The sequence below is a fragment of the Myotis brandtii genome, unplaced genomic scaffold (assembly GCF_000412655.1).
Source record: "Myotis brandtii unplaced genomic scaffold, ASM41265v1 scaffold4, whole genome shotgun sequence".
NCBI lineage: Eukaryota > Metazoa > Chordata > Mammalia > Chiroptera > Vespertilionidae > Myotis > Myotis brandtii.
The window spans coordinates 951,036-965,289 of NW_005365371.1; the positions used below are offsets into that span (position 1 = coordinate 951,036).

General features: G+C 50.9%; 1 protein-coding gene across 1 annotated transcript in view; it reads right to left on the reverse strand.

The window, feature by feature from the left end:
• The window catches only part of MYLK (myosin light chain kinase), a 176,846-nt gene that overhangs the window by 93,014 nt on the left and 69,578 nt on the right, over positions 1-14,254 (reverse strand). The window contains exons 10-11 of the mRNA XM_014545250.1: positions 11,396-11,530; positions 7,827-7,979 (exon numbers count right to left, since the gene is read on the reverse strand). Coding sequence (XP_014400736.1) covers positions 7,827-7,979; positions 11,396-11,530 — 288 coding nt within the window. The remainder of the gene's footprint in view (positions 1-7,826; positions 7,980-11,395; positions 11,531-14,254) is intronic.

The window sequence follows — 14,254 nt, forward strand, 5'->3', positions numbered from 1 at the left end:
CTCCGTCATCACCTGAGTGGCTAGCCACTGGATGCATGTTCCATGCTGAGAGACAGGGAAAGGATCAGGCCTGTGCTCCAGTGGGTAAGGAGGAACTAAGATTAGTCCTAGCTGGTTTGGCTCAGTGGATAGAGCTTTGGCCCTCGGACTGAAGGGTCCTGGGTTCTATTCCTGTCAAGGGCACGTAAATCGGTTGTAGGCTTGATCCCTGGCACTGGTCGGGGATATGTGTGGGAGGCAACCAATTAATGTGTCTCTCTCACATCAATACATCAATGCTTCTCTCTGTCCCTTATCCTCCCTCCTTCCACTATCCCTAAAAATCAGTGGAAAAAATAGCCTCGGGTGAGGATTAAAAAAAAATAAAAAGAACTAAGATTAAGAATACTTATAAGCAGTTTACTGACGAGTGAAAATGATGCCATACAGATTAAAGCTGTCAACAGGACTTGAGAAAGAGAAACAGTAGGAAAAAGGGAAGAACAGAGAGAGGAAAGACAAGAGAGGGGGGAAGAGTGAGGCGATGTGGGAAGGATGGCGGGGAAAGGAAGGAGAGGGAGAAAGACACTGCTTTCCACTCCCACTGACCTTCTGACTTCCTGCTTGCCCATTTTTGCTCATCAGAAACTGTTTTTGAAGACAGTTCCTAAGACATGAACTGAAACATTCAATTCTTGCTCTGGTGAAGCAAAGGTATCAGACAAACAGCTCCTCAGGGTCCCGGAGCAGCAAAGCAGACGGCACAGGGCTGGAGCAGGGGGAGGCCTCCTGCTGCAGCGTCTTAGCTGGGTCGTCAGGCAGCTGACATTATTAACCTCTGAGCTTCAGTTTTCTTTATCCATAAAGTGGACTTATTTCAAAAGTGGAAAGATAATTGTTATGGGAATTAAACAAACAGCTTATTAATTGATTAGATTTTCCTGTCAAAACAATGTCCCTCATTAAAAACACTAATAGTAGTTTTGGCCCAGCCAGTGTGGCTCAATGGTTGAGTGCCAACCTATGAACCAGGAGCTCATGGTTCGATTCCCAGTCAGGGCACATGCCTGGGTTGCGAGCTCGATCCCCCATAGGGGGTGTGCAGGAGGCAGCTGATCAATGATTCTCTTTCATTATTGATGTTTCTATCTCTTTCCCTTGCCCTTCCTCTCTCTGAAATCAATAAAAACATTTTTAAAAACCCAAACTCATTCCTTTTTTTTAAAAAAAAATAGTTTTAGTTTAAAACTCAGATGAATTGGTATTAACCCGATATTTTATTTTGAAAAGCTCTTGTTTGGAGAAAGAGAGAAATACCCACACAACAGGTACAAGTTACCCTTCTCATTCATTCTTACACAGTAACCTGTATAACCCATTCCTCACTCCTGGAGACATGAACAAGGCCTTTAGCTTCTTGGGGCTTGAAATGAAGAGCCCCTCCCGCCTGTGTCCCAGTGCCTGACGAGGTCTCCGCGGCTCCCTCTGCGCTACGATAATTCTCCTGTCCTTCCCTTCCGAGTCCTTCCTCTTCTTTCTATGGCTTTAGCAGGAAAAACAATTCTGAATTTCTCCTTAGAAGTGTTTCCTTCACCTGTCAACTTTTACTAGCCAGCTGGCTTCTCTCTGAAGCTCCAGGCTTAGGGATTGAATTTGCATTAAATGCACATGTTCACACATGAATAGCTGAGGAGTTTTCCTTGAAAATGGCCCACTGCAGTCTCCCAGCTCATTTAAAACTTGTTTTGGATTAAAACAAAAAATTATGAAATGTTACATTTAAAGTGTTTAAACAGATGACACAGAAATATAAAACAGATAGCATATTGGTACAAAATACTCTGCCATCTAAGGAGCCCCCCAGGGGTCTCCCCCGCAAATGACCTCCACCTATTGCTGTCATAGCCATTCACTAAGTCTCAGCCCCTGTCTGTCAGCAACTTAAGAGCAACCTGGATTCAGAGGTGATCACCAAATGAACATGGACGTGGAATGGCCCTCCCCCACTTCCTAACGCCCCCTTTCCCAACACTTCTCAGACAGGAAGACACACAGACCTCTTGGGAAGTTAGGGGAAAGGAAAATGATCGCCTTTTTCTCAGATCTCCTAAGGATTTTCCTTAAGCTTTGAACCTGACCTATTTTGCTTAGTCATTAGAATACAAAATACCATTTCAACAGCAAATCTGATTTACTCCAAACACTGTTATACTATGAAAATTCAGTAAATCACCAACTGAAAGGAGTTCTGGAAACACAGTCCTCCCTTCTTCCTTTATTTGGTGCTCAAAATCCAGCCTGGTCTAGGACTGAAGACTAGCCTCCTCCTTTCCCTAAACTGCAGGACTCTGGCTCCAGAGGACTCATCAAAGGAAGGTCACCGTCACCCAGCTGAAGTGGGGCCCGGCCCCGTCCCATCTGCAGGGCATCTGTGCAAAGTGCAAATCCCCAGGGAGGTATCTGACTTCTCTTCTGAAAAAAGTCCTAACCAAATAACCCCACTCGGAGAATCAGCAGAACAGCTGCATCTGAGGCACACAGATACCCCTAGCCTGGCTCTCTTTTGGCTCTGTCCCCCGACCCCCCACTGATTTCTCCAGAACCTAAGAAGCAAATGAGAAGAGAAGTATGCAAGGAAAAGCATGAAAGGAAACAATGACGAATGGCATCCTAAAAAAGATCTCTGACCAGTAATGATAGGGTTGTTGGATGGGAAGCTGGGGCCATTGCAACCACAGCCTTCTGACCGCCTTGAAGTATCATCAAGCTCTAAACATTAAGATACAGCATCCAAACCACCCAACGTTCCATCCTGACGAGTGCCTGGAAACCACACTCCTCCCCACACCGTCGCAGCACGATCAGCACGGATCGCATTCTGCCAATAGGAACACAGCGCTCTAATTCGGGGTGGCAGTCTCGACCAAGGACTCCAAGCTAGCAATTGGCAGCTATGACCTACAATGTCCTGCATAAGTAGACAGTATAAATCTCTGATCAGTAAAAGGAGGCTCAAGTTCTATGACATGGACACAGATGTAAACTATGTACTTGGAAGTCCTTCTGGGACATGAAGGACCTACCTGTCCAAACTTTTGTAGTCAACCTATATAAAACAAAACTATTGATTTTAAAATAATTTAACATTTCACTGCTTGCCTTCTTAGAATTTGAAAGACCTTTGGGCAGATGTTTTAAGGTCCTCAAAAAAAAAAAGAAAAAAAAAAAGACAAGTTGCTCGAACGGCACAGTTCGGTGTTGGAGCATCAACTTATGAACCCGGAGGTCATGGTTTGATTCCTAGGTTGCGGGCTCGATCCCCAGTGGGGCTGTGCAGGAGGTAGCCAATCAATGATTCTCTCTCATTGTTGATGTTTCTAACTCTCCCTCTCCCTTCCTCTCTGAAATCAATAAAGATCTTTAATATATATTAAAGACAAGTTAAAACCGATACTTATCTTTTTCCTTCAATAAATTTCTCTTTAGCTGACATACGTATTTTAAAAGCTTTCAGTGTTTTTAAATTCATGGCGGGCAGGGTCCATACCTGACACCCACTGGACCGATCACACGGGGTGCAAAGCACCTGAGCATGATTAGGAGAGAGGAGGTGGCAGCAGTGTCTTCAGGCACAGAGGCTGCCCGTGCTCAGGGCTACCACATGGAGTGGCTGCCCCTGATCTGAAGGCCTGGGCTTCTACTGATGCTTGCACTGTGCACGGCTGACTTCCCCAGGGCCCTTTGTTTTCATGAGGACCTCACGTCAAAACAAGTTCTCTAATAAATATGGCTATTAAGTTTCATTTTTTCTATGTCCTTAGGCGTCTTTAAAAAGCCCAGCAAACCTTCAGTTAAATAAACAAACCATTGGGCTCAAAACTATGTCAAAATGGGTGCAATTAGTAGGTTAATAAATCTAGTCACTTAAGAATTTTCGCCTCCACAAAGATACTCCAGAGGAGATAAATTAAAATATTCCAGCCTAAGGAAGCCCCCACCAATGACACAGTCCATATGCACTGAACAATTTATTCTCGTTCAGATCTTCCTGGACTTTGCAGGAATTTGGATTAATCATCCTTTAGGCTCCATCCTGGGTCAGGAGGGAAGGCTTTCATTGCCTGATTAACTACTGGGGATTTTTTTTTTCCTTTAAGTGGGGGCAAGGAAAGGATATTTGGTGATCGACTTGAGAGCTTGTTTGTGGATTTCCTGCACCTCCGGTGGGCACTGACTGAGCCCCAGACAAGTGAGGAGGTGGACAGAAGGCCGCCCCCCGCCCTCCTGCCCCCCCCCCCCACGCTGCCACTGCTGGGGAGACTCGACCTCAGTTTGCTCTTTCATTCAGTCACTGAACACACGTCCACATGGCAGGCCCTGCTTCACCTGCAACAGTAAAACATGGTCTCTGCCTGGAGGCAGCTTACACTCTGCAGGGGAACTAAGTGAAATTGGACAGAACAGGATGTTTTGTCCTTACCCCTGGGTGCCCTGCATGATGTACCCTGCCTCTATCTCTGAACTCATCCTCGACCACTTGGCCACCCACTCACTTTGCTCCAGCCACAGGCTGACCAGGTTCCTGACTCAGGGCCTTGGCACTTGCGTACCGCCTGCCTGGAGCGCTCTTCCTCCAGTCCACTGACGTCTCTGCTCAGAAGTCGCCTCCTTGTAGAGACTTCCTTCATCACCCTCCTCTGTCCTCATTTTCTAATAGTGCTTGTCAGTGTTCGATTCAACCAGATGTTGAGTCTTACCCATCTCCCCATCAGAATGTACATGCCATGAAGGCAGAGCTTGTCTGCCCTGTTCCGTGCAGTGTTCCCAGGACAAACCTGGCACAGACAGATGCTCAGTGAAGACGTGCTGGCATTTAAGCACAATGATAATAAGGGAGGTACAGCTGGTCAGAGAGCCCATTCTGGGGTGATCAGGGAAGGCCTCCCAGAGGAAGTGACATACGTGAGGGGGAGTTAGCTGGATTTGTGGAGGAAGGGATACTGAGGAGAAGAGGCAGAGAAAGGCAAAAGTGGCTACAGAAACCATGCCAGAGTGCTGGGCCAACTTCTGGATGATTGCAAAACCTTAGCAAAAGGCTAAAGAGGTGAGAAAGAGTCCCCACATCTGGTCTTCAGCAAAGTAGCTGCTGACCTCTCCCACTGAGCTCTGGCCTCCAGCAGAGCGGCCCCCAGAAACAGTTCCGCCCTGGAACCCAGACGACCAGGAGGGAGATGCATTGCTGAATGGTGCCCTCTTGTGGCCAGAGCCCCTAGAATGGGGTGCCTGAGACCATCCTCGGATTTTCCCTTCGCTTTACCAAAACAGATAGTCAACCGCCCACTGAGGCAAAGTTGATCCTTCGGTAAGACGGCTCCTTAGACTTGGCATTTTAAACTTCTGTTTTGTTTAAAGATCAGGGCCCTGTGGAACAACAGCACATGCTTACTCAGCAATTCCTACATCCTGGGGACATTACGGGTACTCACTCATTTAACCCTCACAGGACTGGGGTGACTATCAGTGTCCCCATTTCACAGAAGAGGAAGGTGAGGCCTGGAGGTTGCAGGGCTGGTGAGCGGTGGAGCCGGATTCACACTCAGGCAGTTAGTGCCACATCCGCGCTCCAACCGTGGCCCTGTGCCACGCTGAGGGCAGCAGACAGGCCAGGCCTGGGCAGAGGGAGAGAACAGACAGCGGCAGGCACCGTAGGGGACAACGCCTCCACTGCAGCCATCTCCCATCCCCTAAGTGGCCTTCAGGACCTGGAGCCAACGGAGCTGCCAATAAAGTAAGAAACACTCCAGTTTGTGGAGGGAGGATGGTGCAGCATGTGGACTCCAGCTTCCCAAGTCCCTGGGGGCATGGGGCCAGGGGTGTCACTGTGCCAGGCTCGGCGGGCCCTGATCCTTGTGCAGACAGCCCCAGCGCGGCCGGCCTCAGCGCGAGCTGCGTCTCTCGGCCTCCTTCACCATTTATGGTATCTGAGCCTCTGTTTGGCCTTCACAGGTCAGTAAATCCCACACGGGGAGGGGCTGCTCACTCAGGCAGGGCTGCTCTCAGAGCAAGTCCAAATGGCCTCTCAGAGTTCTTGCCGGACCCCTCCCTTTCTGCTTTAAAACACCCTTGGATGGGCCATCCCGCAGGCCCCACTCCACCCACAAACCAGGAGGCAGGAAGGACGGCTGCCAGACTTCCCGATCCTTCGCCCGGGGTCCCCCATCTGTAGCTGCACTATCAGCTCAGCTGGGTCTCTCTAATCCAATCTTCACACTGGCAACCAGGACAGGCCCTGGATTAGCGGGGCCACAGGCCGAAGCTAGTGAGGGAGTGGCTGAAATGCCACACCCACTGAACACAGGCCTGGCTCTCGGATGCCACTAGATTTTGGGGTTGGCGTGCAAACCTCCAGGGAGAGCTCCTGGTGGGAAGGAGAGAGCTGCTTCCCTGGTCCAAGGAGATGAGGCTCAGATCTGTTCTTGTTTCCTCTTAAGTCTCATGAACACAATTTCCCCAGGCCCCTCAAGCAGCCATGAAATGAGATCTGTGAGGAAACGGATAAGTGTGGAAACCAGGACGCTGGCTGACAAACACCCAGGGTCAGAGCCAGGCTCCGACCAGGGCCTAGAGGGCTTCCTGAGGAAGAGAGACCAGGTCACGGTGCGGACCCCATGCTTAGGTCCCTCAGAGAAATGGAGAGGCCAGGGAGCATGTCCCCTCTTGGCAGAGACCCCAGGGAGCCAGGTTGGCCACACCCTCGGTCAATGCGGACTCCTTTATCCCTACGTGGCTGACACTGCCCAGCCATGGGGCCAGCCTCCCGCCCTGGGCCAGGGGACACACACTCTGGAAAGGGCAGGCTCAGAAATGGGCACAAGCTTGGAGCACGAGCAGCTGGGTTTGGAAGGGCAGCTTGACTTACTCACTTGGTGTACTCGGGCAAGTCATGTTCCCTTCTCCAGTCCTCCAGACCCCTCGTGTGAAACAGAACCCCCCACCCAGGGCTGCTGAGGTCCAGATGAAAAAATAGAGGTGAGGTGGAAGTACTTAACGCATAACCCACATGACTTTTCCCTTTGCAGTGAAACCCAGAAGGTGGCCGCTCAGGTGACAGGAATGTTCTCCCTGGCAGGCCTGGGCCCTGGGGGACAGAGTGGGAAGACATAGTCTTCCTGCTCAGGGAAAGCAGAGCACAGAGCACCCTGTTCAAGGCCCCAGGCCCAGTCGCCCCCATCACCCCAGGAGCCGGCCCAGGCCAGGGTGAGGTGGACAGACAGGCTTACCTGGACACCTGGACCTGAGGACACTTTTCCGGCCACTGTCACCACCACCGACACCACAGCCCAGACGGCTGTGACTTGAGTTCTGTGCCGGCCCTGCCCCTTCCTGGGACTAAGCCCTTGGCGGGATCAATGGATGACGGGGATAATCAGATTACCGCACACCAGGCTGGTGATGTGTAAAAACAAGCCTGGGTGGTGGGAGGAGCAGGGACAGACCTTCAGAGGCCTCAATACTGGCACGATGTCCCCAGTGTCCCCCAGCACGTGAGGGGCATTTGCGAGAGCCCTAGCTCTTAGGGGATAGGGGTGCTCCTCCGAGGTCATCTTTCAGTGTGTGGTTTTCTTCCTACCGGATCAGGAGCTGCTCGAGACAAGGAATCTTTGCCTTTTTCTGCTGCGTCTCCCCTCCGCCCTGGTGGGATGAGGGGGCGGGGACTGGCGTATGAATGTCCCTCTCCCATGGCATACCCTTGTCACTGTGGACTCCTGGAGGCCATCTCCTCCACCTGCCTGCACTCAGGTGCAGGGCCCTCTTTCCAAAACAGGTGTGTTTGCAGAGGCTCCTACCATGGACAGTGACCCGGGCGCTGCAGGACGCCTGCCCCAAGGGGTTCTCAGCCAGGCAGGTGTAGGTGCCGTGGTCCTCCGGCAGGGCGTCCTGGACGTGGAGCTCAGCCACGCCAGCCTCACAGGTGGAGTGCGCGTACTGGATGGGCTGCTCTGTGGAGGAAGCACAGGAGGGCTCAGGCCAGGCAGCACGGGGACGGGCGGAGCCCTGTACTCAGCAGGCTGCTCTGGTAGTGACTCTGATGCTCACCATCGTTGCTCAGACACACTGAGACCTAATGAGGAGTCAGCCTCCGCCCCCCCCCCATCCCAGCCACCTGGGCAGAGGCTTGTGGGTGGAGAAAGAGGCAGGTGCTAGGGAGATGGAGGAGAGGAGTAACTGTGAGAGTGGAGGAGCGAGACTGCGGCTGGAAGGACTGAGGGAGAGGTTCTGGAGACATTGAGAATGCGGGAAGGAAAGGGGCACAGTTCTGTGCATTCTGTTTACATAAACAGTCCCCCAGTCCACATCCTGGACTTCACAGACTTCGGAGCCTGGAAAGAATCTCACAGGGTCATCTGGCCCCCAGCCCAGCCTCGGGCAGAGCAGACCAGCCAGACTCCTTTTAGAAGTCTCCAGAAACAAGGATTCCATAGCCATTGCAGATAGTTCCCAGAACTCTCAACCTGATGCTGCAATTAGGTGCATTTCTTCCACGGGACAAGGGGCATTTTAGGGTTCACAAGAAAGATAAACATGGGGAAGTGGAAACAACGCTGGCCCCTTCTTCCCAGAGACCCTGCCAGAGAGGCCCTCTGTAAAATCCTGCATGGGGAGAGAAACGCAGGCTAGGAACTCAGTGGGTCCCTTAATGCTACATGTTCCTGGGCCCTTATCATCCCAGGATGTGAGCTTTCACTGCAGGAAGAAGAAACCTCATCACTGAGGATTGTGGCCTTAGAGCAGGAATGTGTCCGTTCACCATATAGGAAGCAAAGGTCAGCTTCTTCCCTCTTCAGGCCGCACTTCATAAAGTTGGGGGCGAGCAGTGGGGGAGGGAGGGAGTATGGAGAGAAGTGTTCTCCCTGCAATGCAATGTTTTCTTCTGCACATAACAACACTCACGTCTCCATGACAGTCTGGCAGAGGCGGCCAAGCACGCACAGGACCTGAGGGAGGAGGTTCGGCCTGACCTACTGCCCTGCACCGAATCGGGGCTGGAACGGCAGGGGCCAGGGTCCTGCTACTGAGAGGGTGGACCACTGCTCTTGGTTTTTATTTTTTGTGACAATCACACCCTAAAACCTCTCTTCCTTGAGAATACCAGTGCATCCCATGACTGCCCTCACAGGGCCTCTGCTGTCGAGCATGCTGACAAGATGTGTGAGAGCTCTTTTTTTACTGGCACAACTCTTGTCCCCGCCAAATGGGATGGGATGGTGGCCCCAGAAAAGAGGCACTCAGATCTGGAGACACAACTCTCCCAGCTCCACGAAGGTTAAGACCAGAGTCAGTGGCGACGGGGACCCAACTTGAGCACAATTGCCCTCTAGTGGTCAGAGTGTGGAAATGCCAAGATTCACCAGGAATAAGGAGGTGGGGTTGCTTTTCAGTCCTGTGCAGACCAGGTCAGCAAACCACTACTCATGGGACAACTCTGACCTGAAGCCTGTTTTTGTACAGCCTGAAAGCTAAGCACAGTTTTTACCGATTTTAAAGGGTTGAAAAAATCAAAGGAGAACTGTTCCATGATGTGAAAATTGTACGAAATTCACATTTCAGTGTCCATCAGTAAAGCTTTACTGCAACACGGCCACACGTTCATTTGCATATTGTGTCAGGCTGCTTCTGTGCCAGGACAGCAGCGTTGAGCAGCTTGACGGAGACAACACTATCTGGCCCTTCACAGAAGAACATCCTTGCGCCTCTGGCTGGGACGCGGAGGCAGATGGAAGTGAAGCTCTCTCACTCAGATCCATCGCTAGTCCTTAACGCCCATGCTCCGTCCCAGCCACAAGGAGGCTGCCCCCTTGCAGTTTAGTCATGAATCCAACAGGGGCTATGTTCTTCACAAGGGTGGAAGGCGGGGAGACCTCAGTTCTCACTTAGCGATCCAAGTCGATGACACACAGGAAAACTCCATGGCGCCTTTGCTCACCGACGAGAGATAATTTCCATCAAAGCCTAACAGACTACACCAACGAGGAAGGTTCCCAAGCAACATACATGTCAGTGGTGCACAAACAGCTGGAGACTGTTTGGTGCATAGGTGATGGGTGCCCTTCTACCTTAAGGAGCCTAACCCCGTGGTCGGCAAACTGCAGCTCGCGAGCCACATGCGGCTCTTTGGCCCCTTGAGTGTGGCTCTTCCACAAAATACCATGTGCAGGCGCGCACATACAGTGCGATTGAAACTTCGTGGCCCATGCACAGAAGTCGGTATTTTGTGGAAGAGCCACACTCAAGGGGCCAAAGAGCCGCATGTGGCTCGCGAGCCGCAGTTTGCCGAGCCGCAGTTTGCCGACCACTGGCCTATCCCATCAGCCCTGAGAGTTGGCTGAGACCCTGAACCTCTGTTCCAGTCCACCTCCTCATGGGTGATGCCAGAGAGGTAAGGGGGGGTGTCCAGGTCACCCAACCACTCGATGGCGGACAAGGACGCGTGCCCTTGTCTCCTGACTCTTGGCAGCTGCTCCTTCCTTCCCTCTGTTGATCCCCAAAGCAGACCTTGCTCAATTTCATCAATTTTATGGACTGTTCTCAGTTCTAAAATTAGAGTTCTTCCAGACTTTGGGGATTTAAAGGCCTTTTTAAAAAGAGGAGGGTGATAATATATGAAAATATTTTCAAAGGACATTATTTGGCCAAAAACAAAAAGCTTGCTACCCTGGCCGGATAGCTCAGTGGGTTAGAGCATCGTCCTGATACACCAAGGTTGTGGGTTCCCTCTCTGGTCAGGGTACATATAAGAAGCAACCAATGAATGCACTCCCTAGTGGAACAAGTCGATATTTCTCTCTCTCTCTTGTTCTCTCTCTCTCTCTCCCTTCCACACTCAAAAATAATTAAATACATTTTTTGAAAGTTGGCATGTCTCCATAGGACTATACCATTAAAAAGAATTACTGGTCTGTGGACCCCAACACCACCTGCCACTAAATCAAAGACGAGGTCCTTTGAGTAACTTCTAGCATGGTTCATTAATTTGGTGTATTTGTTCTTTTATTGACTCCACAAATATTTATTGAGGGCCTATTATGAGTCTGGCCACATAAAAAGAAACTAAATTGCTTGTGCACCTAGGTCCCAGACACTTCATTAACTATTTTATATAAAGGATCTAATTTAATTTCACGGCCGCCACCCTGGAAGGTAAGTGGCATTATTTCCGTCTTGCGGGCAAGGAGCTCAAAGCTCAGAGGGAGTAGTAACCTGCCCAGTATCCCCAGCCAGGCAAGGGCAGGTCCCATTCTCTCCCTGCACCTGTGCTTCCTTCTGATGCATATGTGGTTCAGAGTGATACGTGTGGAAGCCAAGTGAGAATGCAGGCAGGACCAAGGGGGCCCGAGGGCTGGGGCAGGGGGCTCACCATTTAGCAGCCAAGTGATTTGGGGCACTGGGGTCCCCTGCACCGAGCACTGCAGCACAAAGTCCTGGCCCTCGACGACGGTGCAGTCCTTCAGGACGCTGGAGAAGGAGGGGGCCGCCTCCATCAAGGCCGGTCCTGTGAGGGCAGAGAACAGACAGGCCATCTCAGATCCCAGCTGGCCCATTCTGGCGACTGACTACAGTCACTCCAAGTCTCACAGGTAGACACCTCACTGCCCTGGGCCCCCAGGGCTTCCTCAGAGGCCTCACACTGGAAGCGGGCACACCTCTGGGGTAGAGACCTGGAGCCTGAGGCGGAGTACCTGGCAGGGCTTTCCACCATCACAAAGCACCACGTGTGGGGGTGCTCAGGACCTGGGCCTGCCTCCGCTCATGGGACTTGGACACTCCTGCCTGGTCTGACTCTGACATCTCCTCCTTCTGCCTTTCTGGTCCTACTCCACTGTCCAGTGTCTCTAAGCTTCTTTATATCCATCGGTGACTGCACAGTCTTGTGACTGTCTTTTTACATGGACAGGTCACTCGTGAGAACATTTCGATTTTAAGTTAGTATAATTACTTTTTCCAATTCCAGGACTGAATCAGATGACAGACACATATGCGTCCCAGTGTTCCATCCCACGCCAATGGCCCAGGGCCGCTGAGGGTGGGGACTGTGCCTTACGAAGCTTCCGCATGATGCTGACCTTGCAGACCTCCCAGCTAGACTTCCCAGAAGTCTGTACATTGGTGAACTGGGGAGCATTTTGTAGTTTGAGGACCTTAATTAAGAGCAATAGGGATAGATAATCTCTTGTACAACGACTAGGACACGCTGCAGAAATGTCAAGGTGGCTGATGGCCGAGAAAAGGTAACTGGACTAGATGATTAAAAACATCTCACCTGTGCTTTTCAATAGACGCTATTCAGTACAGTGATGAGAGGCAAGCCAAGTGATTATACTGCAGGGGTTTAAGGGCCAAACCCAATAGTTGAGGGCTTACTATATGCCAAGTACTTTTCCAGACGTGACAGTGACAAGGCCATGCGTTTTCTGTCTTAGCTCACTTTACAGACGAAGCTAATAATTTCCCATAGCCAAGCCCAATGGGGAAGCAAGGCTCTCGGCTACATCCACACTTCCTCTGCTAGACCAGAGCTCCCCTGAGGGGAGAGCAGCCAGGAGTCAGTCATGGGGCATCTGAAAGGGACTGGCCCGGAGGGAGGGATGGACGGCTACCTCAAGGGGGTGTGGGAAGGCACCACCTCCACTTCTTCCCCGTCGGTGTCCAATTCTCTCCCTAGAAAAACGCCTTTGTGAGCCACTGAAAGTATGGGCTTCCATGTCCGACCAACGTTGGTTAGGAACCTTTTACAAAGCATGTGACCTTGGACAAGTCAATTAACCTCACTACAGCTCAGTACTGGGTGTGACTGCAATTGGCTTGTAACACTGTTGGGCTAACTAAATGGAGCAATGCAAGTAGAACATTAGCACACATGCAGGCACACTGAGCAGGCTTTTCTGGTGGAGTGTCAGCTGTTACAATCATAGAAGCTGTGACAGAGTGGGGAGGCACGGGGCAGGAGTTGGCCAAAGGTGCCTGCCCCTGCCTTGACTTTTCCAAACAAGTCTGAGCCACCAGGTGTTCACTTAGACACGTCCTTGCTTAAAGGACACCACAGACGCATGTGTCTTCTCAAGGATGCTTACCCTGCTGAGAGTACTTAATAGCCAATTTTAGTTCAAGCTGTTGTTACAATAAAAGCCTAAGGAGGCAGGCGAACAGGGCTGCTTGGCTGCTATAGCCAAGCAGCCTCTTAGCCTCTCTTTCACAGAAACGTGTGGCAGAGTAATCCATTCATCCGTGGCTCAGGGTCTGCCGGTCAGTCCCGGCAATAGAGACTCTCTCTACGTGGCAGCAAGTTTAAGGAAGAGGGAGCAGAGAGAGAAAGTCGGAGCTAAAGAGGCAGTGGAGCAGAAGGAAGAGTTTTCCTTCCCCTCCAGCACAGGGAAGAGCAGAGCATGCCCAAGGGGGAAGAAGGGCCTCTGGGTAAAGGGAGGGGGAGAGAGAATGGCAGGAGAGGGATGTTATTGGTTTCAGTCTTTGTGGAGAAGGGAAAGAGTGGAAAGAGAAGTCTCCCTAAGGGAAACAGACAGCTTTCTGCTGTGATAGGAAAAGAGAGAAAGAGGGGGAAATTTTACAGAAAGATAGATGGGCACAAGCATTATCACAGTTTTGTTACAAGAGTGAACACATGGGAGCAATCTAAATACTCAACAATAAGACTATGCCTACATTGGGTACATTATTCTGTGAAACATGATGTGGCCATCAAAATTATGTTTTCAAATAATATTAAATAAAGAAGCTCATGTAACGAGCAAATTAGAATACAGCACAACGTCGATGTTGTTTTAAAAACATTAAAATATCATATATTTGAGTCATAGGATCATGTATTGTTTAAAATCCCCACAATGAACACCCATTACTTTTATAAGCAGATATTACAATAAACAGAAGAGATGTGGGATCCCACATCAGCTCATGTTACTTTAGACTCGTATATTTAGGGGACGTTCGGCTCCCTGTGGTTAGAGAAGTGAGTGCTGGCGCTACCCAAGCAGCTGAGGAGCCCAAGAAAGGCAGCTCTGGCCAGGCGGGCGTGGGCCGGGGAAGTTTATTCTGAGGTGATGTTGATGAACTCGAGGTCAGGGTCACTGTCCTGAGCAGTGACTTTGGCCTTGGCATGTATGTGGGGACAATGTCTGCGGGGTTGGACGCCCTGGGTGGGGGCTGTGGGAGATGACCTAGTTCAGGATATGAAGTCCCCCTCTCCCTCCCTCCCTCTCCC